This window comes from Haliotis rubra, unplaced genomic scaffold (genome assembly GCF_003918875.1).
Source record: "Haliotis rubra isolate DU_JTF1 unplaced genomic scaffold, ASM391887v1 Scf113, whole genome shotgun sequence".
Taxonomy (NCBI): Eukaryota; Metazoa; Mollusca; class Gastropoda; order Lepetellida; family Haliotidae; genus Haliotis; species Haliotis rubra.
In genome coordinates this window covers 1,523,217-1,549,734 of record NW_025765037.1, presented here as the reverse complement: position 1 = coordinate 1,549,734, position 26,518 = coordinate 1,523,217, and the positions used below count along the sequence as shown (strand labels likewise).

Here is a 26,518-nt window from a genome sequence, read left to right as displayed (position 1 = left end):
TTAGCGCTCCAATGATCCTAAGCCTATGTTAAAGTATGGGAGTTGCGATCACCTTTGGGATAAGATAGCTTTGTGCAAGTGGGCCCAGATGTTATTTACAAGTCATGTGTGATATATTATTTGAAAGTTACAGGACACTACTATATGGAAGCACATTTGTACATTTGTAGCATATGAGTTGTATATGCAAGCTATAGAAACGGTGTTATATCAAATCAGAGCACAGTTGTATACAAGTTACAGAAAATGTGTTTTTTATGAAAGTATAGTATGGGTGTTATATGAAAATAGGCGTTGTGTACAATTTACAGTATGTTCATTGTATATGCAAGCACGGATCCCGATAACCAGATAAGGGCCATATCGGCGTATGTATGGATAAAAAACATGAATGATACGGTAAGAAACAATTTAGAAAAAGCAGCAGATACGCACCACAGCAATGGTGTACGGTCTTAGAATCATTTACAGATGTATTTATCTGAAAAAAGTATTGTTTTATTGTTTATTGACCTGTTTACACAAGAGTAGCAATGTTGTGGTGCATTTATAAAATCAACGCAAGATTACTGATACTCCATTAAATTTCTAAATGTACCCTTAAGTTTTTCCAGTACTCCTATACTGAAAAAGTAAGGAGTAGTACTCCTATTGTTGAAAAATTACCTGGAGCCCTGCGCAAGTGATAATAATAATTCTGTAAGAAAATTACAGCCAAAATTACAGGATATGTGTTGTATGTGGAAGTTACAGAAGGTGGTCTAAATAAGCTCCCCGTGTTTATTCAACACTGACTGTCAACAACAATAGCCTAGGTAATATAAGCAGATTATAGCATACGTATCGTGTATGCAAGGTATACTGTATATGATACAGCACTGTGGAGCTGACCCAGAAGTAGACCAACGCTTAGTCACCGAAAATACAGAATTTTGATAGAACGAATTGCTCCATTTAAATAAAAAAGGATTCAGTTAGTAAGCTGGGAGATTCAGAACCTAGCCTTGCTTCATAAGCTCAGAAAACAAATGGAGATGGACCTCCTACGTGTATCTCTTGCCATGAAGTGTTCACCATCAAGCATATTCTGCTTGACTGTGCGGACTTTTCAAATGCAAGGTACTACCCCTAAAATTTATGTACAAAGTAAGTGACCCCCTGCATATCATGTACAAAATCAATCACACCACCCCTTCCTATAATTTTTAAGCATCATTTTAAAATATTTTTATGTACAAAATTACTGACCCCCCTATTACATGTATACAAAATTGATGACCCCTACATCCCCAGAACATAATGGGTGACCCCCTTAAAATCATCATGCCCCCCCTAGCCATAAATTATGAACGTCCCGAGTAAATAATGATTTTTCCTATTGACAATATTTTCAATTGTCAATCTTTTTAGCCAGCCGTACCTATATGTGATTAGGATCCCACACCTCTCTGTCACAGTTGTGCACAGGTGTGCCTCAGGTGAGATCAGATTAAGGAGGGGTTTGGTGGGACCCAAGGCTAGTTGGAAGGGGCAATACAAGCTGTAGTAACCTTTCTCACGAGTCAATACAAATGATCTGCACATAGCCTCCCTCCATCTAAAGGCAAGGAAATGCTAAAAGTCCTTCCTGAAATTTACTCAGTTGTCTCAGACTGTCAGACTTTCAACCCTGTGGTTAAAGTTAGTCCCAAATATCACAAATATCACTTGATGCCCATTTTACCAGCATTCATACTATATTTACTTGGGTGACGTAGTGAGTTTAATTTTACGCCACTTTTAGCAATATTCCAGCAATATCACTGCGGGGGAACACCAGAAATAGGCTTCACACATTGTACCCTTGTGGGGAATTGAACCCGGGTTTTTAGCATGACGAGCAAACACATAACCACTTGGCTGCCCCACCGCTTCTATATCTACTAGGGCTGTTTACTGGCAAATAAATTGTATTGCAATACATTGCGATTGAGCTACCTGTATTGCGATACGTATTGTGATATTTGCAGCTACAGTGTTTGACAATGAGTGCACACGGAATCCTATTTCCTATTTTCTATATTTACCTACATAGGAAACCAGGGGTTTAGCTCATCCACATGCAACATATGACAAGTAACAGACAATAGGGGAAGAAAATTGTTCATTTCAAATCCACTTTGTTGTTTAATAATGCCAGCAATATTCCAGCTCTATCGCAGCTGTCTGTAAATAATCGAGTCTGAACCATACAATCCAGTGATCAACATCATGAGCATCAATCTACGCTATTAGGATATGATGACATGTGTCAACCAAGTCAGCGAGCTTGACCACCCGATCCAGTTAGTCGCCTTTTACAACAAGCATGCGTTGCTGAAGACTAATTCTGACAATTTAATTTAATTTAAGTAAAATTCAAATCAAGCTCAGAACAATTCTAAATTTAAGAGCAAGAGCTCATGCACTCGAGTTTCATTCCATTCTAAATATTTTCTTTAGGTTGGGGGAGACAGACGAGCACAATCAGTCTATAGTGTTCTATGACAGCATCATGTTATTTACATATAGGTCATGTCACAGAGCACATTCAGGGGCCTTTCATGTCAGGACAATATTAATCACACACTCTGCCTGGAGCAATGAATGACCTCTTGAAGCACTCTACTTTGTTGTATTGTATTGTCAACGGTGAACGATGCACCACCAACTTGAACTCCACCCATAAAAGCCTCATCAAGATTTCTGTGATTTCACAGACCAATACTCTGTCATACTGACCCAGAAGCAAATATATCCAAGAAAGACCACACAAGTCTAGAAAATGTGGCAAGTCTAGATTTCCACAGCTGATGAAAATAAGAAAGTCTCAGGGCTCCTTTTCATTACATTTTATTTTTTTTACTATGAACATTTTTATCTGTAAAATATGTTCATTTCAGAGACTAGTTGTTAGTCTAACAGACCAAGGAATCTTTGAAGTAGACACTGAGGTCTAGATCCACAGAAGAAGGAAAAAAAATAAAATGCATTAAACATCAACCGATCCTTGTGGCTATATGTTTGATAAAAATGAACTAGTAAATATTTGGATAGACAACACAAACAAAATGTGTGGCAATATTGAGTTTGAGATTGGAAATTTTTCATAATATTTTGTCATCCTTTCATCTATTTTTTAACTGATTCACTTTGCCCATTTGATAATAACTTCTGTTGAAATAATTTAAAAGAAATATCCTGAACTCAGGGAAGGCAACAGGAAAATCAAATTTCAGCTGAAATGTTACTGTGGTTTTAATGACAGGGGGATTTAGACGATACACAGAATTGATAATTTGAAATAAAATCAGCAGAAATCCACAGCTCAGCCAAAAATTTCCATCAATGTGAACTCACTAAAAATAGGGCAATCCCTTGTCAGTCATTACAACACTGTCAAGCTTCAAACAAAATTCAGCAACAAATATTATTTTCACCAGTGTCGTTAGAAAAGAAAGAAAGAAAACTGGCAAATGTTTATGTACTTTTTCATAATCAACCCCAAATACAATTTGTGAAGAAATGTGTAAACAAAATGAATCAAACTGTTTGGCCGAACAAACTCAGAGGGTCTGGCAACTGTACATAACAAGATGTTTAATTGTGTAAGGTTTTGCGTGACATTGACAAATTCCTATGTTATAAACTTTTTTAAAAGAACGTGTAAACTCTGGGCAAGGTTAGACCAATTCTGAGACATGTTTCTACTTGATAACATATTTGCTGAGGTGAAAAATCATTTTCTAAATATTTAAGATAATTATTCTAAACTGTTTGGCTATATGTCATTATTTCCATACCTTTACCAGGAAAATATAACCTTAAATCAATAGAAAATATTAAATAAATGTTGCATTTTTCATCCTGCATTTATGCATTTCTATGTCTACAAAAACAAAACATAAACTGGTCTATTCAATACAAGAAGATATATCCTTCAAATACACAAATTGTATCAATCAACTTCACAAGAGATGTTTCGCAGACAGTTTTTATTTATCACAAGATGTCCATAATCAAACCTTGTTATGTATTGCTGTTATAAGATAACAAACATTTAACTTCCAATACAGATTGTGGAGGGAAAGGAATCAAATTTGCCTAAAATAACATCACCCTTAACCTGATGAAACAATTTTACAGATAAAACCATTATATCTAAAAATAACATCAAAATGGGGTAAAAGAAAGAAATAACTTTTGCTGAACAGTGTTATTACAAAATTTATCACATTTACCAAATTTTACAAGAAATTATGTCTTCTTTGATTGGCATTCTAGAAGTTGAGGAGATGAAGAATGAGGACTATTTGTATGGATATACAACTTCCTTATTCTGTATAGGTGACGTTTCGACATATACAGAATAAAGAAGTTGTATATCCTTAAAAATAGTCCTCATTCTTCAAGAAATCATGTATCTCAATATTAGTATTGCACTGTGTCTCATAAAGCAGCATGAAGTCATCCCTTTGAATATTAACAAAACCTGAACACATATTTAAGGAGACGGTTTCAATTTCTTGACAAAACAAACATAACTTTTCATTACATGAGAAAGATAAATATGTTGAAAAGTGAACCCAAATTCATACATCAAGTATGCGCAAACACCTATCAAGGAACTATAAAAGCCACAGTTCAATGTGAGACCCGACAACAACAATATGTCTTAAGGGACTCTTATCTAACAAACTGTACAGCCAGCCTCATAATACATCCAGTGATGTATGTAAGTCTGTATGCTTGAGATAAAGGTCACGCTTATAATAGGCTATTTACCTACACAAAACAGTACAGTCAATGGTTGTCACTTTCAGTCTACACTATATGTATGTCACAGTCTACATTATAAGTATGTCAAGTCCGTACATAGACAGTCAATATGAAATCTACAAACATAAAATATAGTGTGTTTATAAATAAAAAACCTAACTGTCAGTGTTACAGATCTGAAACATGACTCACATATGATTAATACTTTTCATAAATTTTTCACTGGCCCAATATTTCTTCTTCTTTGTCATGTTCTTACTGCATATATAACATTATCAAAACATTTATTCAGAACACAGACACACCACAAACATGTCTCTGTGAACAAATCTTCTGCACGACAAGACATTAGGTAAAAGATCAGAACTTTAAAGAGTAGCAAGAGTTACTTCCCTTTTTAAAAAGCTCCCCTTACTCTAAGCAGTTTGTTTGAATAAAGTTCCTTCTTATGTTGTTAGGATGATAGACATGTTTAACCTACATGTTCACAAATTAATATTCATAATTATCATTAACATTTCATTTCCAAAATAAAATGACAGTCAAAATTTGGAAAATATGTCCAATCCGGCAGTCGCAACATTTAACAATACAAATTCATCATGATAGTTAAACAACGAATAGTTAAACAAACAAAATATTCACTCACGACAAGAACAGTAACAATTTCTTCCACACATCATATTTCAGACTACCTCAACTAAGTTTTCACTGCACCATCGGTATATATCGAACTGTCAAGGGTAACCGACAATAAGCTATATTTTCCGTCTTACAACTAAACTATAAAAATCTACACAAAACGAAACACATTAATTACCTGAATATCTTCGCCATCTTGTAATCGTATATACTAACTATCCAAAGTATTCCGAATGATCTGAACGAGATTGCCGGGAGCAGAAATCAGCGAGCAGAGTCACCATGGGAAGGATAAACTATGTACCCAGACATTTCGTCAAGTGGCGGAGGAACAGGGTCGTGTTGATGTATCTATGACTAATTAACACTTCCACTGTCAGCAGCACAACAAAGGGTCATGAACCTTGGATGGTTGTATTATTCAATAAGCTATTGTGTGGCCTATTACCATATTCCCGGAATCTACTTACTGATAAACTCTTAAATTACAGCTGCCTTTGAAAGTTTACATGATGACCTATTTTATTATGATACGCATCTTAATGATGACATGATTTGTTGGTTTTAAATATTATATATTTGTGTAAAACATGCTGACAAGATATAACACTTACTGATACATTCTTAAATAACAGCTGATTTTGAAAGTCTGCATGACGACCTATTTTATTTCTTACAATACACATCTTAATGACGCCACGATCGATTGGTTGGTTTTAAATACTATATATTTGCATAAAACATGCTGACAAGGAATAATAATATTGTTGAGATGATTTTTGTCAACATAATCTGAAAGAATTTAATTAAAAGTGTATACCATATGTATGTCCTATGTATAGCATAGGACAATGTTCATAATATTAATCACTGGTTTGTCTGGTCCCAACACCTATATCTAGATGCTGTTATATATATAGTATTTTTAGGCTATACTATTTCAGTCCAATACAAGGCAAACACACTGAGTTCTTTCAAGGGCATTTAGATGTGCTGAACATGAATCAAAGTATTTGTGGATATCAACTTCTTTATTTGTTTAACACACTTCCTTTTTGACTTCAACATAGCTCTATGACTCATACATACACTAAAATCATGCTATAAATTAAAAACAAACAAAATACATATTTATGTTTCTATTTAAAGCAATCTTTTCAAAATTTGTCAGTATTTCAACAAACACATTTTGACAAGGCAGAGCAGAGTCAGTTTGTAATTAATCTCAAACACTGACATTAACTGTCATATAAAATATAAACCTCTTAAGAGTAAAATTCCAAAGAAAAATAATAAAAATTCTCTTGACCTTAGTTGTTAAGTAAATTTAGTAAAGGCCACTTCTCAATTTTGACTATTGAGGTTTAGACATTGTAAGACAAGGAACCAATTTACAAACAGTTAAATGAATTACACCTATATAAAATGCATTTCAAAGCCAAGTAATCTTTTAACAGTTTTCCGGCAAATACATTAAAGCACAGCGATGTCCTGTCTCGTCGGCAGTAATTGATGAGTCTGTACTTGTACAACCTGAACGTATTACCCCTGGGGTAAAGGGCTGTTGTCATGGTTATCCGCTCGTGAATCCAAGATATATATATGTAGACAAGTTGCACAGTGACTGTCTTGAAGGATCACGACAACCTAACATTTTATTATAGTGGTGTTGACAGTTAAGTTTAAATGTCTTAATTTCATGTAATTCTCCCCTCATAAAGGTGAACAGGTAAATGTGGAGTGATTTATCGTGACAATGTTTTCGCTTAATGGGAAATGTAAGTGAGTTTAGTTTCACACCTCTTTTAGCAATATTCCAGCAATATCACAGTGTAGGACATCAGAAATGGGCTTCACACATTGTATCCATGTGGGAACAAAACCCAGGTCTTTGGCATGACAAGTGAATGCTTTAACCACTAGGTTACCCCACAGCCCCTTATGGACAATGTGAATAATTGATACAGTAACCTGGTATGAAACAAACATCCAAGAAATAACACCATATGTATTTTTGATTTGAGTGAGCTTTTGAATTATGTTTTTGTTGCTGTTTAATTCTGCACTCTGCTATTTACACAGTAGGAGGGCAGCCTGTAAATAATCCAGTCTGCAACACAGAATCCAGTGATTGATATTATGAGCATCTGTCAGTGGAAAAAAGGAAGATCAAGACAGATCACTAATCCCATAACAAGCACCGACTTCTGATGACCAATTCTGACCCGGATCTTTAAGGGTCTCATAAGGGAGTGAATTTCAACAATGCAGCTTTGAACAGTATTCCGGTTACGTCATGTCCGCTAAACGTGACAGGAAGTTGACACACAGCAGGTCTTCCACATTTACCGCTGTGGTCAAACCCATGTTAGGGCGGAGGGCCCAGTGGGTTAAGCATTCGCTCATCACACCGAAGACCGGGTTCGATTCCCCACTTGGGTACAATGTGTGTAGCCCATTTCTGGTGTCCCCCGCTGTGATTTTGCTGGAATATTGCTAAAAGCGGCATTAAACTAAACTCACTCACTCACTAAAACCCATATGAATGGTACAGAATGGTGGCCATCATTTCACAAGCACTAAGGTGATCCTAAGTCACTAACCTTAGTGCAATGTTAAAGAAGGGGAATTAAGGTTAACCTTAGTAAAGATTGCTTCGTGAAAAGAGACCCTGGAACCACAATGAGGGCAAATCTGGAAATCAAACCCAGACCATTCTAAGATTCCTGTTAGTCCTGAGGCACAGAATCTGAACAATCTATTGCCATTCATTGGACAGCTGGCAAACTCGTGCCAACATTTATGATATGACAAAACATCTTCATATCCAAAGAAATCACTGAGTTAATTTGCTGTACAAAATGGCTTTTTTCACTTCTCAGATTCCTGCTTAGACAACAGTCGAACATGATCATAACAATATATAAGCAACATGTTCATTAATAATTTATTTCTGAAATGTCAAACATTTATGACCCAGTGCTAACTGACACCTAATGAAGGATATTGTATAACGTATCATATCTCAAGAGTTTTTATCACACTTGGGATTCATTTCAGCTTTAATGTAAACCTATATATTTAGTAAACATGACAGGTATTATAATTATACATAACACAGTTCCTCTATTAGACCCTTTCTACCTTCATACAAAGAATACATTTGCAGCACCCAGTCATTATCACTTATAGTGTGTTTGCAATGAAAACGTACCGATGAATTTCACTTTAAACAAAAAAGTAAATCAAGTAAAAAAAGTATAGCTCAGATGGAACAGTGAAACAAAGGCACATGCAGTACGTGATGAGCGTTTACTTAGACCAGCCCTGCTTGTTCTCGGTGTTTCATCTCATGTGCATACCTCCTTGTAATACAAACCAATAAAAGCGATTTAAAATGATCGTTTGTTAAACAACTTTTATCCTAAGTTGAATAAAATTCTGAGATTTGAATGTTCAATTGGCAAGGTAAAATTATGAGGATTCGCAATCTTAATCTCGCTTTAATCGATTTACTTTTTTATTTAGAGTGAAATTCATCGGTACGTTTTCACTGCAAACAGACTATACATATAACAGACATACTGTAGTTCCTCTATTAGAACCTTTCTACTGCCCTACAAAGAATACATTTGCAAGACACTCTGTATATTAATATATTTTTTAATAAATCCATAAAAGGAACAGCATTCTTTTGAAACTTATATACAAGAAAATGACATTTTCTCCATATTTTGCAAGGCATAGGAAAAACAAATCATTAATCATACTTTTAGAAAACATCCAATCTTACACTAACCCAAAAATTAAATGGTTGCTTCTGAATTAATTACCACTGATCATTGCCATTCTACAATTGTAGGTCTCTTTGAAGGGGAAATATGTGTATGTCAACCTTTGATATGACTAACATGACATTTCCGATTATGTTCATACTCCTTCATCACGTGAATGCTTTCCTTCATCACGTGAATCACTTCAGAATGCCATTTAAATACAGGGGCTATATGGTACACAGAAAGTGGGTGGACTGAAGGTCCTTGTTAGAATCGTCATGTCTAATCATCACAAATAAATCTGTCATGATATTCATCAGAAGAAACAACATGAATTCTTGAGCTTATAATCAAAGATAAACATCACATTTAGGCTACTTAAACCTCATAGACCAAGAGACAATTCTCACAATCTCCACCAGTGACAAGAGTGAGTGAGTTTAGTTTTACGCCGCACGCAGCAATATTCCAGCTATATGGCGGCGGTCTGTAAATAATCAGGTCTGGACCAGACAATCCAGTGATCAACTGCATGAGCATCGATCTGCACAATTGGGAACCAATGACATGTGTCAACCAAGTCAGCGAGCCTGACCACCCGATCTTGTTAGTTGCCTCTTACGACAAGCATAGTCGCCTTTTATGACATGCATGGGTTACTGAAGACCAATTCTAACCCGGGACCTTCACGGGTCTCCAGTGACAAGAGATCTCTGATGAGCACACAGCTGCTCACAGCTGCACACTGACAGCACATCGCATACTTGAGGCTACAGCAGCAAGCTTAGCCTCTCCTTGGTCAGATAATTTAAACCAATATTATGACCCATTATATGCCATGGGCATATCAAAATATCTTCTCAAACTGTCTATACTACTCAAAAGTTGTTAAGGATTGATTCTTTCATATTACTATGGATTATCAGTCATGCTATGATAGATTAGCAATGGAATCACAAAAGAACCAGGGACCCATTTCACGAAGTGATCGTAGCGCTAAGGTGATCGTAACTCCCATACTTCAACATAGACTTACGACAGTCGAAACGCTACGATAGCTTTGTGAAACGGGGCCCAGGTGTCCTTTAACTTCTCGTGAGTAGTATACCTTCCATTATTTTCTAATTTTGGTTTTAGTATATTTTTTGGGCAAACCACAATGATTACGATTGGCTGATTGTAATTCTCTTATGGGAGCCTCTCCTTAAAAATATAACTTTATTTACATCAATAACATGTACTACTATTCATAGATCTTTTCATAAGTAGTATCAATATCAAGTAAGTGCATGTATGTACAATTAAAATATAAAATTCTAACTTTGAATATGTTAGAATACGTAAATATAGGGGTTTTTTATATTAAAATTAACATTCTCATAACACAAAAACACACATATCTCTGCCAAAGAGTATATTTTGGGTTAACTGCGACAAATCCCATTATGGGTGGAGCTGACAGTAAGACTGGTGGATATTCAATATAGCTTCCAATCGGATGACCTAATCTGGCTTCCTAGTGTTATTGATTACATTTTGATTATCAGTAAGACCTGCAAGCCAAGATTATGCATGGGTGGAGCTGACAGTGTAGATCGGAGGATAAATTCCACTGTGATGAACTAGGCTCAGCCTAATCAAACTGTGCATGTATCTCTCTCCCTAGACTAACGCTTAGTCTCTGAATATACATAATTTTGACAGTAACAAATAAACCAATGTAAATTGAAAAGGAGCCCCAGTCAGGTGGGAAGTTGCACCTGAGGGAATCTAGACTTGTTTCATTTAGAGCTTTGCTAAGCATTGCAGAGAGAGGCGAGGCAGTAGGGGAAATAATGTGGTTCAGGGACTGTGAGACAGACGTCTCTCTCCCTCCTTTCCTCCATCTTTATCATCTTACACATGCACAAACTGTAGACTTAGACATTAAGTCACAGAATAATTGTCTCTTCCTCAAAAATAACTTTTAAAATAAATCAAAATGGGCCCAGATTAATGCATAGTTAGAGGCAAGACAATCTAGACCAGCCAAAATATTCGAGACTTGCGTTGGATTCCTCTTTTAATCCGTTCTCTGGAATCTAGGATAATTACTAGCCTATCTGTGGTTAAGTATGCTGGTGATTGATACTGTAGTGGTCAGTTGGTCCAAGTGTAATCAATCTTATCCGTCATCAGTTGTGAGTGAGTTTAGTTTTACGCAGCTACTAGCAATATTCCAGCAATATCACCAGAAATAGGCTTCACACATTGTACCCATGTAGTGTATCAAACCCGGACCTTCCAGCATGACGGACGAATGCTTTAACCACTGGGCTACCCACTACCCCCATATAACTTGGTAAAAAATTAACGTAAACATCCCTTCCTCCCTCAATATCATCTCACACATGCACAAAGGTCTAATGGTAGCCTAACATTAAGTCACAGAATAATTGCAACCCACTACCCTCATATAACTTGGTAAAAATTAAACATAAATCACACAAACAATAAAATCATCAACAGATACAGCCACTAATCCATTAGAGACTGAGACTAGTGAATATCTTCAAGGACATATTGATTTCTCCCAAACCAAACTATTTTAATTGAACTGCTATAAAACAATGAAATGTTTCAGTTAGAATTGACTGAAGGGGTCTATTCCTGTGTAAAAGTCTTTCAATGGCGTTTTGAAGTGATATGCTTAAAGGGGAACTTTATTGATGACAAATTTTGTAATATGAAGAACACGATGTTTTAGAATATATTCTTATGCCTTCATCAGCTACGAATATACTCCAAAACTGTGTTCCTCATATCATTGACATCAATAAATTTCCTCTTTCTGTGTAATCATACTACATTTTTACAAAGCTTTCAAAATCTTCAGTTACAGTAAATAGTTGTTCTTTTCAAACCTTAAATTCAAGAATTTTTTTACCTATTTGACAAGTATCAATCATCAAAGTAGGTCAGAAAGTTATTTCATGTGGAGAGGACAATAGCACAACCTACAGTTACAACATATATAATCTAACTGCCATCCGGAACATGTCAGCCGCCGTGAGCTACATCCTCAACATGGAGACATGGTCCGTTGATTGACGCAGCCTGATGTGCAATACCTAGGTTACTTGTGACAGTCACGGGACATGAAATCATGAATTACACACATTCCTGCTCTTATACAATGCTTATGGAATATCTTTACATGGCGGGACAGTGGGGTAGCCTAGTGGTTGAAGTGTTCGCTCGTCATGCCAAAGACCCGGGTTCGATTCCCCATCATGGGTACAGTGTGTGAAGCCCATTTCTGGTGTCCCCTACTGTGATATTGCTGGAATATTGCTAAAAGCGACGTGAAACTATAAACTCACTCACTCACTCTATATATGGCATATTTCATGAACTGCCCTTGTGATACTGGGCATGTTCTCATAACTATAAGGGGTGGTGGGGTAGTCAGATGGTTACTAGCGTTAGCTTAATACAAGAAGACGCGGGTTCGATTCCCCACATGGGTACAATGTGTGAAGCCCATTTCTGGTGTCCCCTACCATGATATTGCTGGAATATTGCTAAAAGCGGCATAAAACTAAACTCACTCACTCATAACTATATGCCTGAAAAACTGCCCAACTCGTGAAGATACAGGGTAGAATTGATCTCAAGCAACCTTTGTCTGTCATAGAGTTTGGATCACTGACTTGGTTGACAAATGCAGTTGTATCCCAGCTGTATAGATTGATGCTCATGATGTTGATCACTGGACTGTCCAGATTGTCTATTTACAGACCGCTGGCATATAGCTAACAATTTACTGAGTGTGTTGTTATAATACAAACAAATAAACAAAAATGTAATACTGCCGATGTCACATGAAATATAACTCATACATTCCCTGTGGTAAGCCATGTTTAGTTTATTGGAGATTTTATACAAATTGTTCCATTGAATGTTTACCTTATGGCCAAGTCAAGAAATTAATCTCCATGGGCTTCGAACACTGTACCCATGTCTTAATGGAACCCTGGTCTTTAGCATGACGTGTGATTGCTTTAACTGCTTGGTCCCCCCCCCACACACACACACCTCCCTCCCTCTCCCCCAATTCTTTTATTATATAAAATTAGTTTACTTACATTATGTAAATTATGCTACACGGCAACTGACCTTCTGAGTCCATGTTAAACTCCTGTGATGTCACCCGACTGTCATCATAAAGCACTGATTGACTGCAGCAAGTAGCTGTATTACATCATAAACCTAGGGTAATACTGATCGTAATGTCTTACATTGTAGTTAATCCTTCGTAATACTACCCTCTTGACATACGACATATATTTACCATTTAAGACTTAATGTGGCATGCTCTGCATTGTGATGGGTGAGAGAGCATATAAGACGATTCTTTATCACAGCTACCAGTAAAACAAAAGTTGTCACCTGACCAGGAAAACAAGTGAGGTGAGGTGAAATTGGGTTTAACGTCGCACTGGAGAATATTTCGCTCATATGACTACGTGCATCCGTGTGTATGTGTATGTGCGGCTGCTTGTACTAGCCCAGACTTAAGCTGGTTTTATAGTGCTAGCTCACTGAGGTACCATGCCGCAGTGAAGCATGAATACCCCACTCAGACACATTATACTGACGCCGAGCCGACCAGTCCTTGTTGTACCCATTAATGCCGAAAACAAGTGGTTGATAGAGTGAGCCACCTCACATCAGGTCAAAGCAGGAAAAACATATCCCTCTTTTAGTCCATGAAAACATACAATATTATTCTGGGTTGTATGTACTTTCTATTCAATCCACATGTCTTCATTGTTGTATAACAATTGCAAGTTGTCCATCGGAATTGAGGTGGACAATATAAGTTGCTCACTGGTCACTAAGGGGACATGGGTTGATGTACTCTCTATGTTTGTTAATGTAACAAACATAGAGGGTACATCAACCCATGGACCCCCGAGTGACCAGCGAACAATATATTTATCTAACCGAACACCTCAATGTAAATTTGGAACTGTTTGAAGCACGGGTATAAGGAGTACCAGAGTTAGGCAACAGCCCAAACATTACTAACATGAAGTATCAAAGAATTCCAACAGTTCAGCATTTCCAGCAGGTAACATAGAAAATGTTACTCGCTTCTAAGCGTGGTACACAGTGATTGGCTCAGCCAATCAGAAAATGACATTTATGTGTGAGGTAAGATAACGGTTCATGAACCTTCCATGTTGATATAGTTACCCTAAGACTGAAGTGTGACTAGAACATAACTAACTTAGCAAGAACATTAACCCACGTCACCCAAGGGACTGGTACACAACAAAATTATCTTACCTCACCCTTAAATATATTGCATCCATGAAGATTCAGGTAAAAATTGGTCATGCATGATTAAGTCCCATTGATACCAGTAAAAAATATATAACACAGTTTCCCATTTTTATGATTTTTACAATTCCTCAGCTACTGAGGCAGGTTTGTTACATTAATGTTGACCAGTGGACAAGAGTGTCTGTCAAGGGTGAGTGAGTTTAGTTTTACGCCGCACTCAGCAATATTCCAGCTATATGGCGGTGGTCTGTAAATAATCAAGTCTGGACCAGACAATCCAGTGATCAACAGCATGAGCATCGATCTGCGCAATTGGGATACGATGACATGTGTCAACCAAGTCAGCAAGGCTGACCACCCGATCCCATAGGTCGCCTCTTACAACAAAACATAGTCACCTTTTGTGGCAAGCATGGGTTGCTGAAGACTCTTCCCGGATCTTCATGGGTCGGTCTGTCAAGGGACTCGAACTCGGAAAGTCAGGGTTCAGTGCAGTGGTGGTACTTCTTGTTACCTTACCTTGCTCTCAACATGGAGGGGATAAAACAAGGGTGAGTGAGTGAGTTGAGATTTTAAAGGTCACATGCAACCCAAAAATCAAACATAATTAAAACACAATTATCACTTATTCATGACACATTATATACATTGCTGATTATGAAAAAACATGTAAACAAAATTATGAGCGTACAAACGCAAATCAAAAGTGTAATATTTTGTACTTGGGTTTACTTCCCTAGAAACGAAGCAGGCGGGATACCGAACCCAGTCAGAGCGGGTGGGTGTGCACTCAAGTGTAACGGCTGGTTCATTTGCAGATGCCCTCACGGCTCATTGTGTGTGTATATATAGAGATGTTGGGTTTTGTAAATACATGCTCATTTTTTGTGTATAACATTTTGCAATCAACAGACACCATAACATGTCATGTGTACAAGTATCACACCTGCCTGTCTGTGTAATTACATAATGTGACAGAGGCCGAACTCGGGCCATAAATCAATGCGTTTTGTTTATGGTGTATAGCCTGATAGGTGTTAAGTTCAAATAGCATGTGGTCAGTGATGAAGTTGTGTATTGAATATGGTCATTAGCAGACAGGCAGGCAGACACATAGGTGTCAATAAAACAGACATTGAGTTTTGTCTGTGACAACGACATATCTATATCACAGTTAGAAATTCTGTCAACGCTAAATAATGACATTGCTTTTAAGTATCGAACTGAGAAAGTGACTCGGTAAGAAGAAATTATATAAACAGTTAAATCGGTAATCTACTGTCATAACATATAAAAAGCTCGCGCCTGTGAAATATCAAGAAAACATTAGAAAAATAGCTCACACCAAAGCCTTCACCGAGTATGCACGGGACAACCCACTTCCAAGCTGCGCGAACCTTAGATTTCACTGTGCCTGCGCATGTGCTATGAGCACAGCCCAGCTGTTGAAACCACTTTTCCCCCAAGCGCTTGGGGAAAATTAGTGAATCGTTTGAACTCCGATTTCGCGCGGGTTTTTTTATCGCGTTATTTTTCAACTTTATAAGTTGAATTTGCATTTTTGTTGATTTGTTTCGGTAAGTCCATACCAAAAGGTATCAGAATCTGCAAAGTTGTGTTTTACGTTGCATGTGACCTTTAAGTCATATCGACAATATTTCAGCCATATCGTGACTAAATCATTTTATAATGATTAAAAGTAAATTACATTGATAAAACAAGGACAAGGACGAAGGCAGGAAAGTGTGCATAAAGTGGAACATTCATGTTATATTGCAGCATGGTATCCTAGTGTGAGCAAGACTTTTCCAACTGGTATTAGCCCTGTTACACTAACAAGCATGTACACTGATGCACGCACATCGCTTTCTGCGTTCAATAATTATGAACACCACATTAAACCCCATTTCATTTCACCTACAATAATCAGCAACATCGACAGTATCTGAAGACAACATAACAGCAACAACAGCTGTTGGCATAACAAAGCTTCACTAAAACACATGATCAATTACATATAAAAGCACATTTGAATGCGGACAGTACTCAGTAACAAAGAACCTTTTTGCAACACTTGTATCACCAGCTCAAAATCCATTAGGTTACAGTTTAAGGAAGCACCCCACTTTCAACATGAAAAAATTGGGGGGGAATCAAAATGAGTTTTCAGAAAATTCTTTTAACTGCAGATACTGTTACCCTTTTATTCTGTCTTCAGTATCTCAAAACGTGAAACCAGATGACTTAAATGCCCCATCACTTTTTATGGATGTCTATTGAATATAAAACAAAAATGCTCACAATATCTTTTTAACCTGCCTACCTCTTAAAAATTAAAAACAGACAAAATTATACAAATGTGAGTTTATGCATTTGTATTTATGTTTCCCTGCCAAACTTTTTTCTTCTTTTAAGGATGCTCAAATGCAAAGCAAGAAACCACTGCTTGAAGCAAAATTAATTTTTTATCTATTCACAATTGCAATTTATTTAAAATGCAACTTATTTAGGTGATCTGTTGAGATTCATTTGCAACCTTCACAGACAGTGAAAGTTGAACAAAACAAAACCAAATTTTTCTGTTCAAAATTCATCTATTCAAGACACATAATATTCAGTTGTTTTTCCCACCGAGCAATGATGCCTACATTTGCATGACAATGCAACTTCCCTTCAGGACTGTCCCCGCCGGCCTCACACCGGGGGTCACATGACTTACGTCACTGTCACAGACGTGTGACATATGAACCTGTATTAGAGAATTTATGCAAAGGAAGGTGGGCCCCATATATCGTGAGCAACACGATGTAGTATTTTGTTTGTTCTGACGTTCTACAAGGCAGTGCCTGCACATTTGTTTTAAGCTGTCAGAAACAACCTTGTGGAAGCAACAATGTCACGCAGGAATGCCAGCTGGGCCTTTAACGTGAGCAGTACAGACATCATGGTCCGAGGACGCAACTACAGAAACAATCGACTAGCACACACATCCACAATAATCAGTATGTTCCTTTTTTTCACATTTCTGAGTTGATATTTTCACAAATATGAACATGCGTATTTTAACAAATTGTATACATTCCTAATCCCCAAACAGATTTTTTAGCAGCAATCCTAAAGTGAAATCAATTATAGTTTTACAGTTAAGTATTAACGTGAAAATGGAAACAGTTATTTTTAATTAAAATTAATAAAATGGATGGTCTTTTCATCAACAAAATGATACATTTCATTGTGTAGGGGACTCCGATTATAATTGGTCACCATTATGACCATAATTGGCATAACATAGGATTAGCTGATCAGGTTCCAGGACTTGGGTGAGGGTGCCAGTTTACAATATCAATCACCTGATTGTCTGATCCAGATTCAATTACTTATAGGATACCATCATATACCTGTAATAATTGTGACGGCAGTATTAACACACGCATGCACGCACGCACATATGCCACGCACACACACAAATAACTATCCAGGGACCATAGAGACTTGCAGCAAGGCTATAAAATCAACAGTAAAGGAAATGATGTCTTTAATATAACAATTCTATCCTTATAATAGTCAGATCTTGAGACACCAGCCTTTTATAGGGACATCCTTTTTTATTTCATCTGATTATAAATTTCAATATTCTCAGAGACCTGTGCAAGTCTATCTACTCCATATTACCACCCACTGAGTTTCTCCACTCCTTGACATGTTCATTATCCTCTGGTCACACTCAGACTCTATAGGCTGAGTGGTCATACGACAGGATTCCTCCTCTTACAGGGCACGGGGTTTGCTGGTACCAGTCCTACTTAGAACTCATGTTAATAAACATGAATGATGACCCTTCACCATTTTGAGTGAGTAAGTACAGTCTTATGCCACTTTTAGCAAAATTCTAGCAACATCATGACACACCACAAATGGTGGACAAAAGAAATGGTCTTAATACATTGTACACATGCAGGGAATCAAACCTGGGCCTTCAGCATGATGAGTGAATGCCTTAACTACTACACCACCCTACCACCCCTTTAACCAGTCTAATAACAGTCTGGTTAACCTCAAAAAGCTACCGTGAGTTTGATGTCATCCTTCAATGCAACACTAAGACAGGTTTTCATACCATTAATCAGTGTCAGAAATGGAACCTGCGAGAAGGAAACAACTCATCCACAAGGCTTCTGCAGCAAAACCTGGACTTGTCTAAAGAAACATTAACATGATAAAAGGATTTTCATTTGACAAATATTGATCCTCAAGAGGTTTTCAAACGGATAACTTGAGCTCTCAAGTTCTTATTTTTATGATGTGACTTTTTCCATGACACGTCCTGGTTGGTAGATGAATTTTCTCATTGCTTTGTTCTTTAAAATGTTACAGAACATGGTGTCACATGTCAGTGGTTGTTAAGCTCCTCTCGTCTGTCCTTGTGAAGTTTAACCTATTGCTGGGGATATATTTTTGTTGCCGTTCACTTAAGTTTGCACTCCCATTAAATAAACCATTGTGCTTTTCATATTTGTTTTCGCTCTGCTATATTTTAGAGCTAGTAGAATTCATATACCAAATTTAACAAACGTTTTCTTCAGACATTTTTTTGCTAAAACTTCCCCAAACATACATTTAAATCGAGGTTGTTCAAAATCTTAACCTTGACCTATAGATGTTCACATCCAGTGCGAAAGAGCATGGGGGTCCATATTTTAGAACATTTCAGCCCATCATTGTACCTACAGTTACTTTGGTCACAGAAAAAGAAACAGTTCTGAAGCAGAGAGTATCATGGTGAATTTGGAGAAACTTTTTAGCTTTTTATCTGTTAAAAACTTGCCCCCTTGATGGGAATATATGACGAACCAAAAACTTCACATTAACTAAATTTCAAACAATACCACAAAATAACCAACATACAGGCCAGTTCTACAAACTGATCTTAGCACAACCATGGTCAAAACTACAGTGTTAAAGTATGCGAGTTATGATCAACTCAAACTAAGAGCTCAGCCTCAGTGCTTTGAGCAATGGGTCGCAGAATATCTCTCATCTTGTCACTGAGTTATCAAATCATACAAAACTCACATGTTTTAATTTCAACACAACTTACTTGTATGACTTCCCAGGCATGTTCCTTGGTTCAAGCACACGTCCGAGTTGTCTGTCGTTACGTAAGTCTTGACGTAAACTCCTTTGACTCTGTCAACTATATTGCTCAAAGATGGAAAGCCAGCCAATAGTGTTACTGTCACACTGGCGTTAGAATTAGTTCAAGGATTGTTTCCACGACAGGCCTTTAAGCCAATGACATGCACACAGAGCACATTAAAGTTATTGAAAAAAATTAATCTTTTCGTCATATGCAAGAAATTCATGCATAAGCTTCCTTAACAAATCTTCAGTGTTTTTGCCTCGCTCCAAACACTGGATGCATAAACACCAAATTATAAAACATCAGTTTTAAACAACTTTAATATTTACTGAGAAGTAATTCAGTCACTTTTGAAATTAGCAGAACGATACAGATAGTTTTTAGGAAGTCACAACATCTCCTTACAAACCAACAGAAAAGAATCTGCAAATTTGACTTCTTTCATCACAAAAGCATAATTCCAAGACGAAGATAATCCTCAACCAATGTCAGCTAGTCTTTGAAGCAGCAACTTCCAACAGGACACATAACTCTCCACGACTACAGCGAAAGGCAGAGTTTGCTAACAATCCTGACACCATCAAGCCAATGACCATTACAGCTCTGTCCAGCTTTTGAACAAACGCCTAACCCCAAATATATCCGTGACAGGCAGGTAGCCCGAAATATCACGCAGTCTGTCAAAGTTGATGGCTTTTCCACTGCATCATGTCAGTATGTCAGCAATGCTGAATGTTTCCTTCACCTCCAGCTCCTCTGTCCCCCATTTCTCGGGCTAACAAATTAACCTGGGAGACACTCCCCCTCCCTACTTAAGCCCCAAATCAGCCAGGGTCACCATTCTCCTGACCCATCCCTTCTCTGACACAAACGAACAAAGGTCATTAAACACCCCTTTCCATTATTTCACCACAGCATCATACCAATTCTCCCCAAATGGAATATTAATGTGAATACCTTTAAATTATAGATGTGCTGTACATAAATATTCACTCACTCACCTCCAACAATGACTTAATTAAATAATGAATGTATTCTTCATCAAGGAAAACCAAGTCGCATCCGAAAAATGGCACTCATTGCAATAAAGAAGTTGACTATCCATAGAACATGGTTTTCCTTCATCTATACAACTTCTAAAATACTTCTCAAAGATGGTATTCTTCATCATTTGCTAATTATGATAATGGACCAATCCCAAATTTCTAATGTGACTTTTCATAATTTCCTTTCAATTTAAAAGTTGTTTCCTTACAGTATTAATCATAAATAAGATCAGAATATAACTGTAACACAAATATTTAGAAGTGTAATTTGGGTTCAGAACTTTAAATTGAATCATATACCCGTCTCCATAGTAACAGTCTAAACATAAGATATTTTCAGTTAAAAGTGTCACAGATCTTGTGTGACACTAAACGATGAAAACACAGAAACTCCGTCACATGTTTTTCGTTTCTCGACTCTTCTAAATACTCACCTAAACACTTCACATTGGCCACAAATATTTCAAGCTAAAGTCTTGCTCCCCTGTCAGATCTTATGTTGAAAATCTGTCACTTCCTCATGTCAGCAATGGCCTCTTAACCTTGGCATTTATGTCCCGAAAAACCATTACACACAAGCGGCAACAATACAATACTTGCTTATGCATGGATAAATCTATAAACAGCATGTGCGTGAATAATACCTGGCTGGCTGGACAGTAATAAACACATTGCAGTGACATACCATACGGTATGTCGCTCTTGTTCAAGTATTACTGTTTCGCGATTCCACAGAGTGACGACATAAGATAAGATTTAGCTCATGTGGGTACTGTACCCACTGTATATTTTTGGAGTGGGTATTATGAATGTTAAGTGGATATTTCATTTTCCGTTACCCACTGCTTTCAAATATGTGCGTATTTCAGTCATTTTACTCACCTAAGTATTATGTCATTGAGTAAGTTTACTAAGCAGGTATGTTCTGCCTTATGTCATACCTAATCAAAACCAACTTAAATATAATGGAAATGACTTCATAAAAAATCACTCATCCTTTACTGACAGTACAACACTTGTCCTATACTAACAGTACAACTTGATAGCAATCGATGTCTTTTTCATAACCCAAGCGATTTTTATAAATATATTCCGTACGCGTTTGTTTTAAACTTTTTGCGTATCTAACATTTTAAATGCGTAATTGGTACGCAAGAATTATTTTTCAATGCGTAATTGGAAATTTTCTATGCGTATTTTACCCGGATACGCAGCTTATCTGGGCCTCTGTAATATAATATTCTTCAAAAGCCACCATAAACAAACCACTTTGTGTGGATTTCTTGATTTTTTATCTCAAATGTGTTAACATCTAGACAAAATCATTGTATATTTTCAGCTTAAAAACACTTCAAAAGCTTACTTGAATTTCCTATCAAATGTGTTAAAATCTTGACAAATATTGTCATTTTATATTTTCAGCTTATAAAACTCTTTAAGAAGTTATTTGAATTTCATCCTCTCAACAAACGTCCCATCAATGAGTATTTCAATATATTCCAAAGTTTAAGAACACCCAGTTTTATATATGATATTTGTTCATCTGTCATGTTATCACAAAAAAGTTTACAAACCACTGATATATACCTATGGCTATGATTTATCTATCCTCATATGATAGAATAACATAGTGAAATGAAAGATTCAGGGCCTAGATTTTCATAGCTCTCTTAGCGCTAAGATAGTCATATGTTCATGTTAATGTATGGCACTTAAGACTATCTTAGCGCTAAGGGAGCTTCGGAAATCTAGAGTTAGGTGTTCTGCAACTTCCGAGTAGCATAGGATGAAATCTTTTAAGGCAATTTGTAGTAGCATCTTAAACAAGCACAAATATTAGTTTTGAGGTAACTTACAACAAGACCTGACTGCTCACAAGTAAGCTGAATCTGTGACACAAACAACTGAACGTAGGTCCAGAGTTAGCACGATATGTGCATGTGTGATTCATTGATTGCCTTTTGTGAAATGGAGCCAGGAAAGTTCTAATCCAATCGACTCTCCAGCAACATGTTGCATGCAACTCGAATCAATACAAGTCAGAACTTCAGGCGATAAAAGTCGCATGCTACAAGAGGGCAGTAAAACTAATAGCTGCACGCTACACTAGAAAATCTTAAGTGGAAACGGTTTTGTCAGCAGTCCAAGCAAATTTGATTCCTGTCACTTAAAATTTATTTTTATATTCTGCTCAAATTTAACAGCAGCTAATGATTACTCTACCTACTTGGAGTGAAAGAGAATAAGTGGGTATGGTTTCACGTAGCCTTGAGCAACATAACAGACAGTAGAAATACCCCAGCAGTGTATGGGTACCCGGTGGGATAAGTCATATGATGGTTAACCTTCTAGCACCTCACAAGCAGCTTGGGTTATCAGGGGTAATAATGAGCATACAAAACTGCATGGATACAGGTACTTCATAAATGTCCATTATTATTATTAGTCATTAAATGGGCTCCACATTTTGTTCATGAATGTTCTGCATCAAACCCGGTCACGAGCATGATTAGCAAACACTGTAACCAGTTGGCTACCCCACCACCCCTCTGCCTACCCATAAATTTCTCAGTTCCACACATTACACATATCACAGTATCCAGATATGAGCATCAGATGATGAAGCTGAGCCATCTTTGAAGGTTAATTGAAGACAGTCCATATGCAGTAGCATGAAAGTAAACTAGTGAGTGAGTGAGTGAGAGCGAGCGAGAGTGAGTGAGCGAGCGAGTTGCCGTTTACAAACACATTTGGCCAGACAGTGAGCAATACAGTGCAGGATGGTAACACAGGTATTCAAAACAAAGGTCAATACAGTGCAAGATGTATCAATACAGTGCAAGATGTAACAAAGGTATTCAAAACAATGGGCAATACAGTGCAAGATGTAACACAGGTATTCAAAACAATGGGCAATACAGTGCAGGATGGTAACACAGGTATTCAAAACAATGGGAAATACAGTGCAAGATGTAACACAGGTATTCAAAACAATGGGCAAGACAGTGCAGGATGGAAACACAGGTATTCAGAACAATGGGCAATACAGGGCAAGATGGTAACATAGGTATTAAAAACAATTGGCAAGACAGTGCAGGATGGTAACATAGGTATTCAAAACAATGGGCAAGACAGTGCAGGATGGTAACATAGGTATTAAAAGCAATAGGCAATGCAGTGTAAGATGGTAACACAGGTATTCGAAAAAAATGGGCAAGACAGTGCAGGATGGAAACACAGGTATTCAAAACAATGGGCAATACAGTGCAAGATGGTAATATAGGTATTTAACACAATGGGCAATACAGTGCAAGATGGTAACAGGTATCAAAACAATGGGCAATACAGTGCATGATGGTAACATAGGTATTCAAAACAATAGGCAATGCAGTGCAAGATGGTAATATAGGTATTCAACACAATGGCCAATACAGTGCAAGATGGTAACACAGGTATTCAACACAATGGCCAATACAGTGCAAGATAGTCACAGGTATCAAAACAATTGGCAATACAGTGCATGATGAGAACATAGGTATTCATAACAATGGGCAATGCCGTGCAAGATGGTAACAGGTATTCAAAACAATGGGCAATGCAGTGCAGGATGGTAACACAGGTATTCAACACAATGGGCAATACAGTGCAAGATGGTAACAGGTATTCAACACAATGAGTGAGACAACGCCCGACAATGCCTGATGGCCGGCTGCTATCCTTCATCATGCCATGTCAGGTGTGACAAATCAGAACATTACAGGGAGGAAGAAGCTGACCCACAATGACAAATGTCACATTCTTCCCTATTTTAGGTATGTCGTACATGGGAGACATCACCAGCTTGGCCAAAATTATTAGGCAGTGTACATGGTTCAGGGTCTTAAATCATTTAGCTTCCACACCACTGTTATCATTTTTGTAGATATATATTTTTTTATAAGATGCCTTTATGTCAGGGTTAGTGAGTTTAGTTTTATGCCACTTTAGCAATATTCCAGCAATACCACGGCAGAGGGACACCGGAAATGGGCTTCACATATTGTACGGTACCCATGTAGGGAATTGAACCCTAGTCTTCTGCATGATGAGGAACACTTTAACCACGATGCTACCCCACTGCCCTTTTATGTCTGGTACTAAATGACAGTCTGCGTTAAGTAGACTCGTGAAGATCCGGGTTAGAATTGATTTTCAGTAACCCATGCTTGTCATAAGAGGCAAATAATGGGATCGGGTGGTCAGGCTCTTTGACTGGGTTGACACATGTCATCGTATCCCAATTGTGTAGATTGATGTTCGTACTATTGATCCCTGGATTATCTGGTTCAGACTCGATTATTTACAGACCACCGCGATATAGCTGGAATAATGTTGAGTGCGGCGTAATACTAAACACTCACTCACTCACTGTGTTAAAGTATGTACTGTAGCATGTAGTGCATTGAAACCATTGAAGATCCGGGATAGAATTGGTCTTCAGCAACCCATGCTTGTCATGATCAGGGTAGACTTGTGACAGTTTTAGAGCTAAGGTTGTTTTGTACAATGGTACCCAAGTGGTCAGGCTCACTGACTTGGTTGATGTCATTGTATCTCAATTGTATGCTAATGATGTCAATCACTTCATTGTCTGGTGCATATAGCTGGACAATTGCTCAGTATTGCATATAAAACATACACTCTTCAAAAAAAGAAACGCATAAGAGGGTTGAGATTTTGTTATTGCATTTTCATATCGGCAATCGATCAAAAGACTATGTTTATGTTTGAATGATGTGATGCATGTGATTTTTAAAGGTTATGTCGCGCAAACACAACCAAAAAATCTTAATATTAACGTTGTCAGCAATTGTGAAGAAAATGATGAAATTGGCATGCAACGCATATGTTGATACACGTGAAATGAGTGGAATTCTTCAGTAGAGACAATGACTATAAAAGCCTGATATATTTACTCCATTGTATCAGAAATATTGATGAGGAATGAACGACGCAAAATGCCAAGAGTGAATGCCGCTGACCGGAACATTGGTATTGGACGTCTGGAAGCTGGAGAAAGCCAGTCTGCCATTGCACGTCATTATAACGTCCACCAAAGCACAATATCTCGTCTGTGGGCCCCTTATACAGCATTCAATTCGACGCGAGATCGCCCAAGAAGTGGACGACCACGAGTGACCACCCCTGCTCAGGATAGTTACATCCGGGTGTTCCACCTATGTCATCGGCAAGCCACAGCCACGGATAGAGCAGGACATGTGCCAGGTATACGTCGAGTATCCGATCAAACGATCCGCAACCGTCTGAGAGAGGCGGGACTTCGAGCATGATGCCCTATGGTTGGGCCTGTGTTGCACCGTCTACAGCAACGTCAACGTCCTCTGGCTAACTGGAGGAGAATCTGGTTCAGTGATGAATCACGTTTTCTCCTACAACGCCATGATGGAAGACAACGTCTGTACCGACGTAGGAATGAATGTTATGCGCCCAACTGCGTACTACAGGTCTATCTCTTCAGTGGGGGGAGTGTTGTGATGTGGGGTGCCATATCATACACCGGTAGGACCGACTTAGTGCTGGTTCAGGGAAATCTGACTGCAAACCGGTACATCAACCAGATTCTTCGTCCACACGTCCGTCCGTCCGTCCCGTCCGCCAGCGAGAGATCTTACAGCAAGATAACGCCCGACCCCATACGACACGTTTGACAGTGGCCTACCTAGCCAATGAGAACATTAATGTCTAGCCATGGCCGTCCAGGTCCCCAGACTTGAACCCCATAGAAC

General features: G+C 37.8%; 1 protein-coding gene across 3 annotated transcripts in view; it reads right to left on the bottom strand.

Moving 5' to 3' along the window:
- Positions 1–26,518, bottom strand: part of LOC124291418 (PTB domain-containing engulfment adapter protein 1-like) — an 85,725-nt gene that overhangs the window by 44,805 nt on the left and 14,402 nt on the right. The window contains exon 1 of one of the 3 annotated variants that reach the window (XM_046728416.1): positions 19,645–19,679. The exons of 1 other annotated variant lie outside the window; for it this stretch is intronic. In XM_046728416.1, coding sequence (XP_046584372.1) covers positions 19,645–19,664 — 20 coding nt within the window. In that variant the 5' untranslated portion in view covers positions 19,665–19,679. Of the gene's footprint in view, positions 1–5,617; positions 5,752–19,644; positions 19,680–26,518 lie in introns of those variants that run through there. One more of the 3 variants, XM_046728423.1, reaches the window with a different exon arrangement.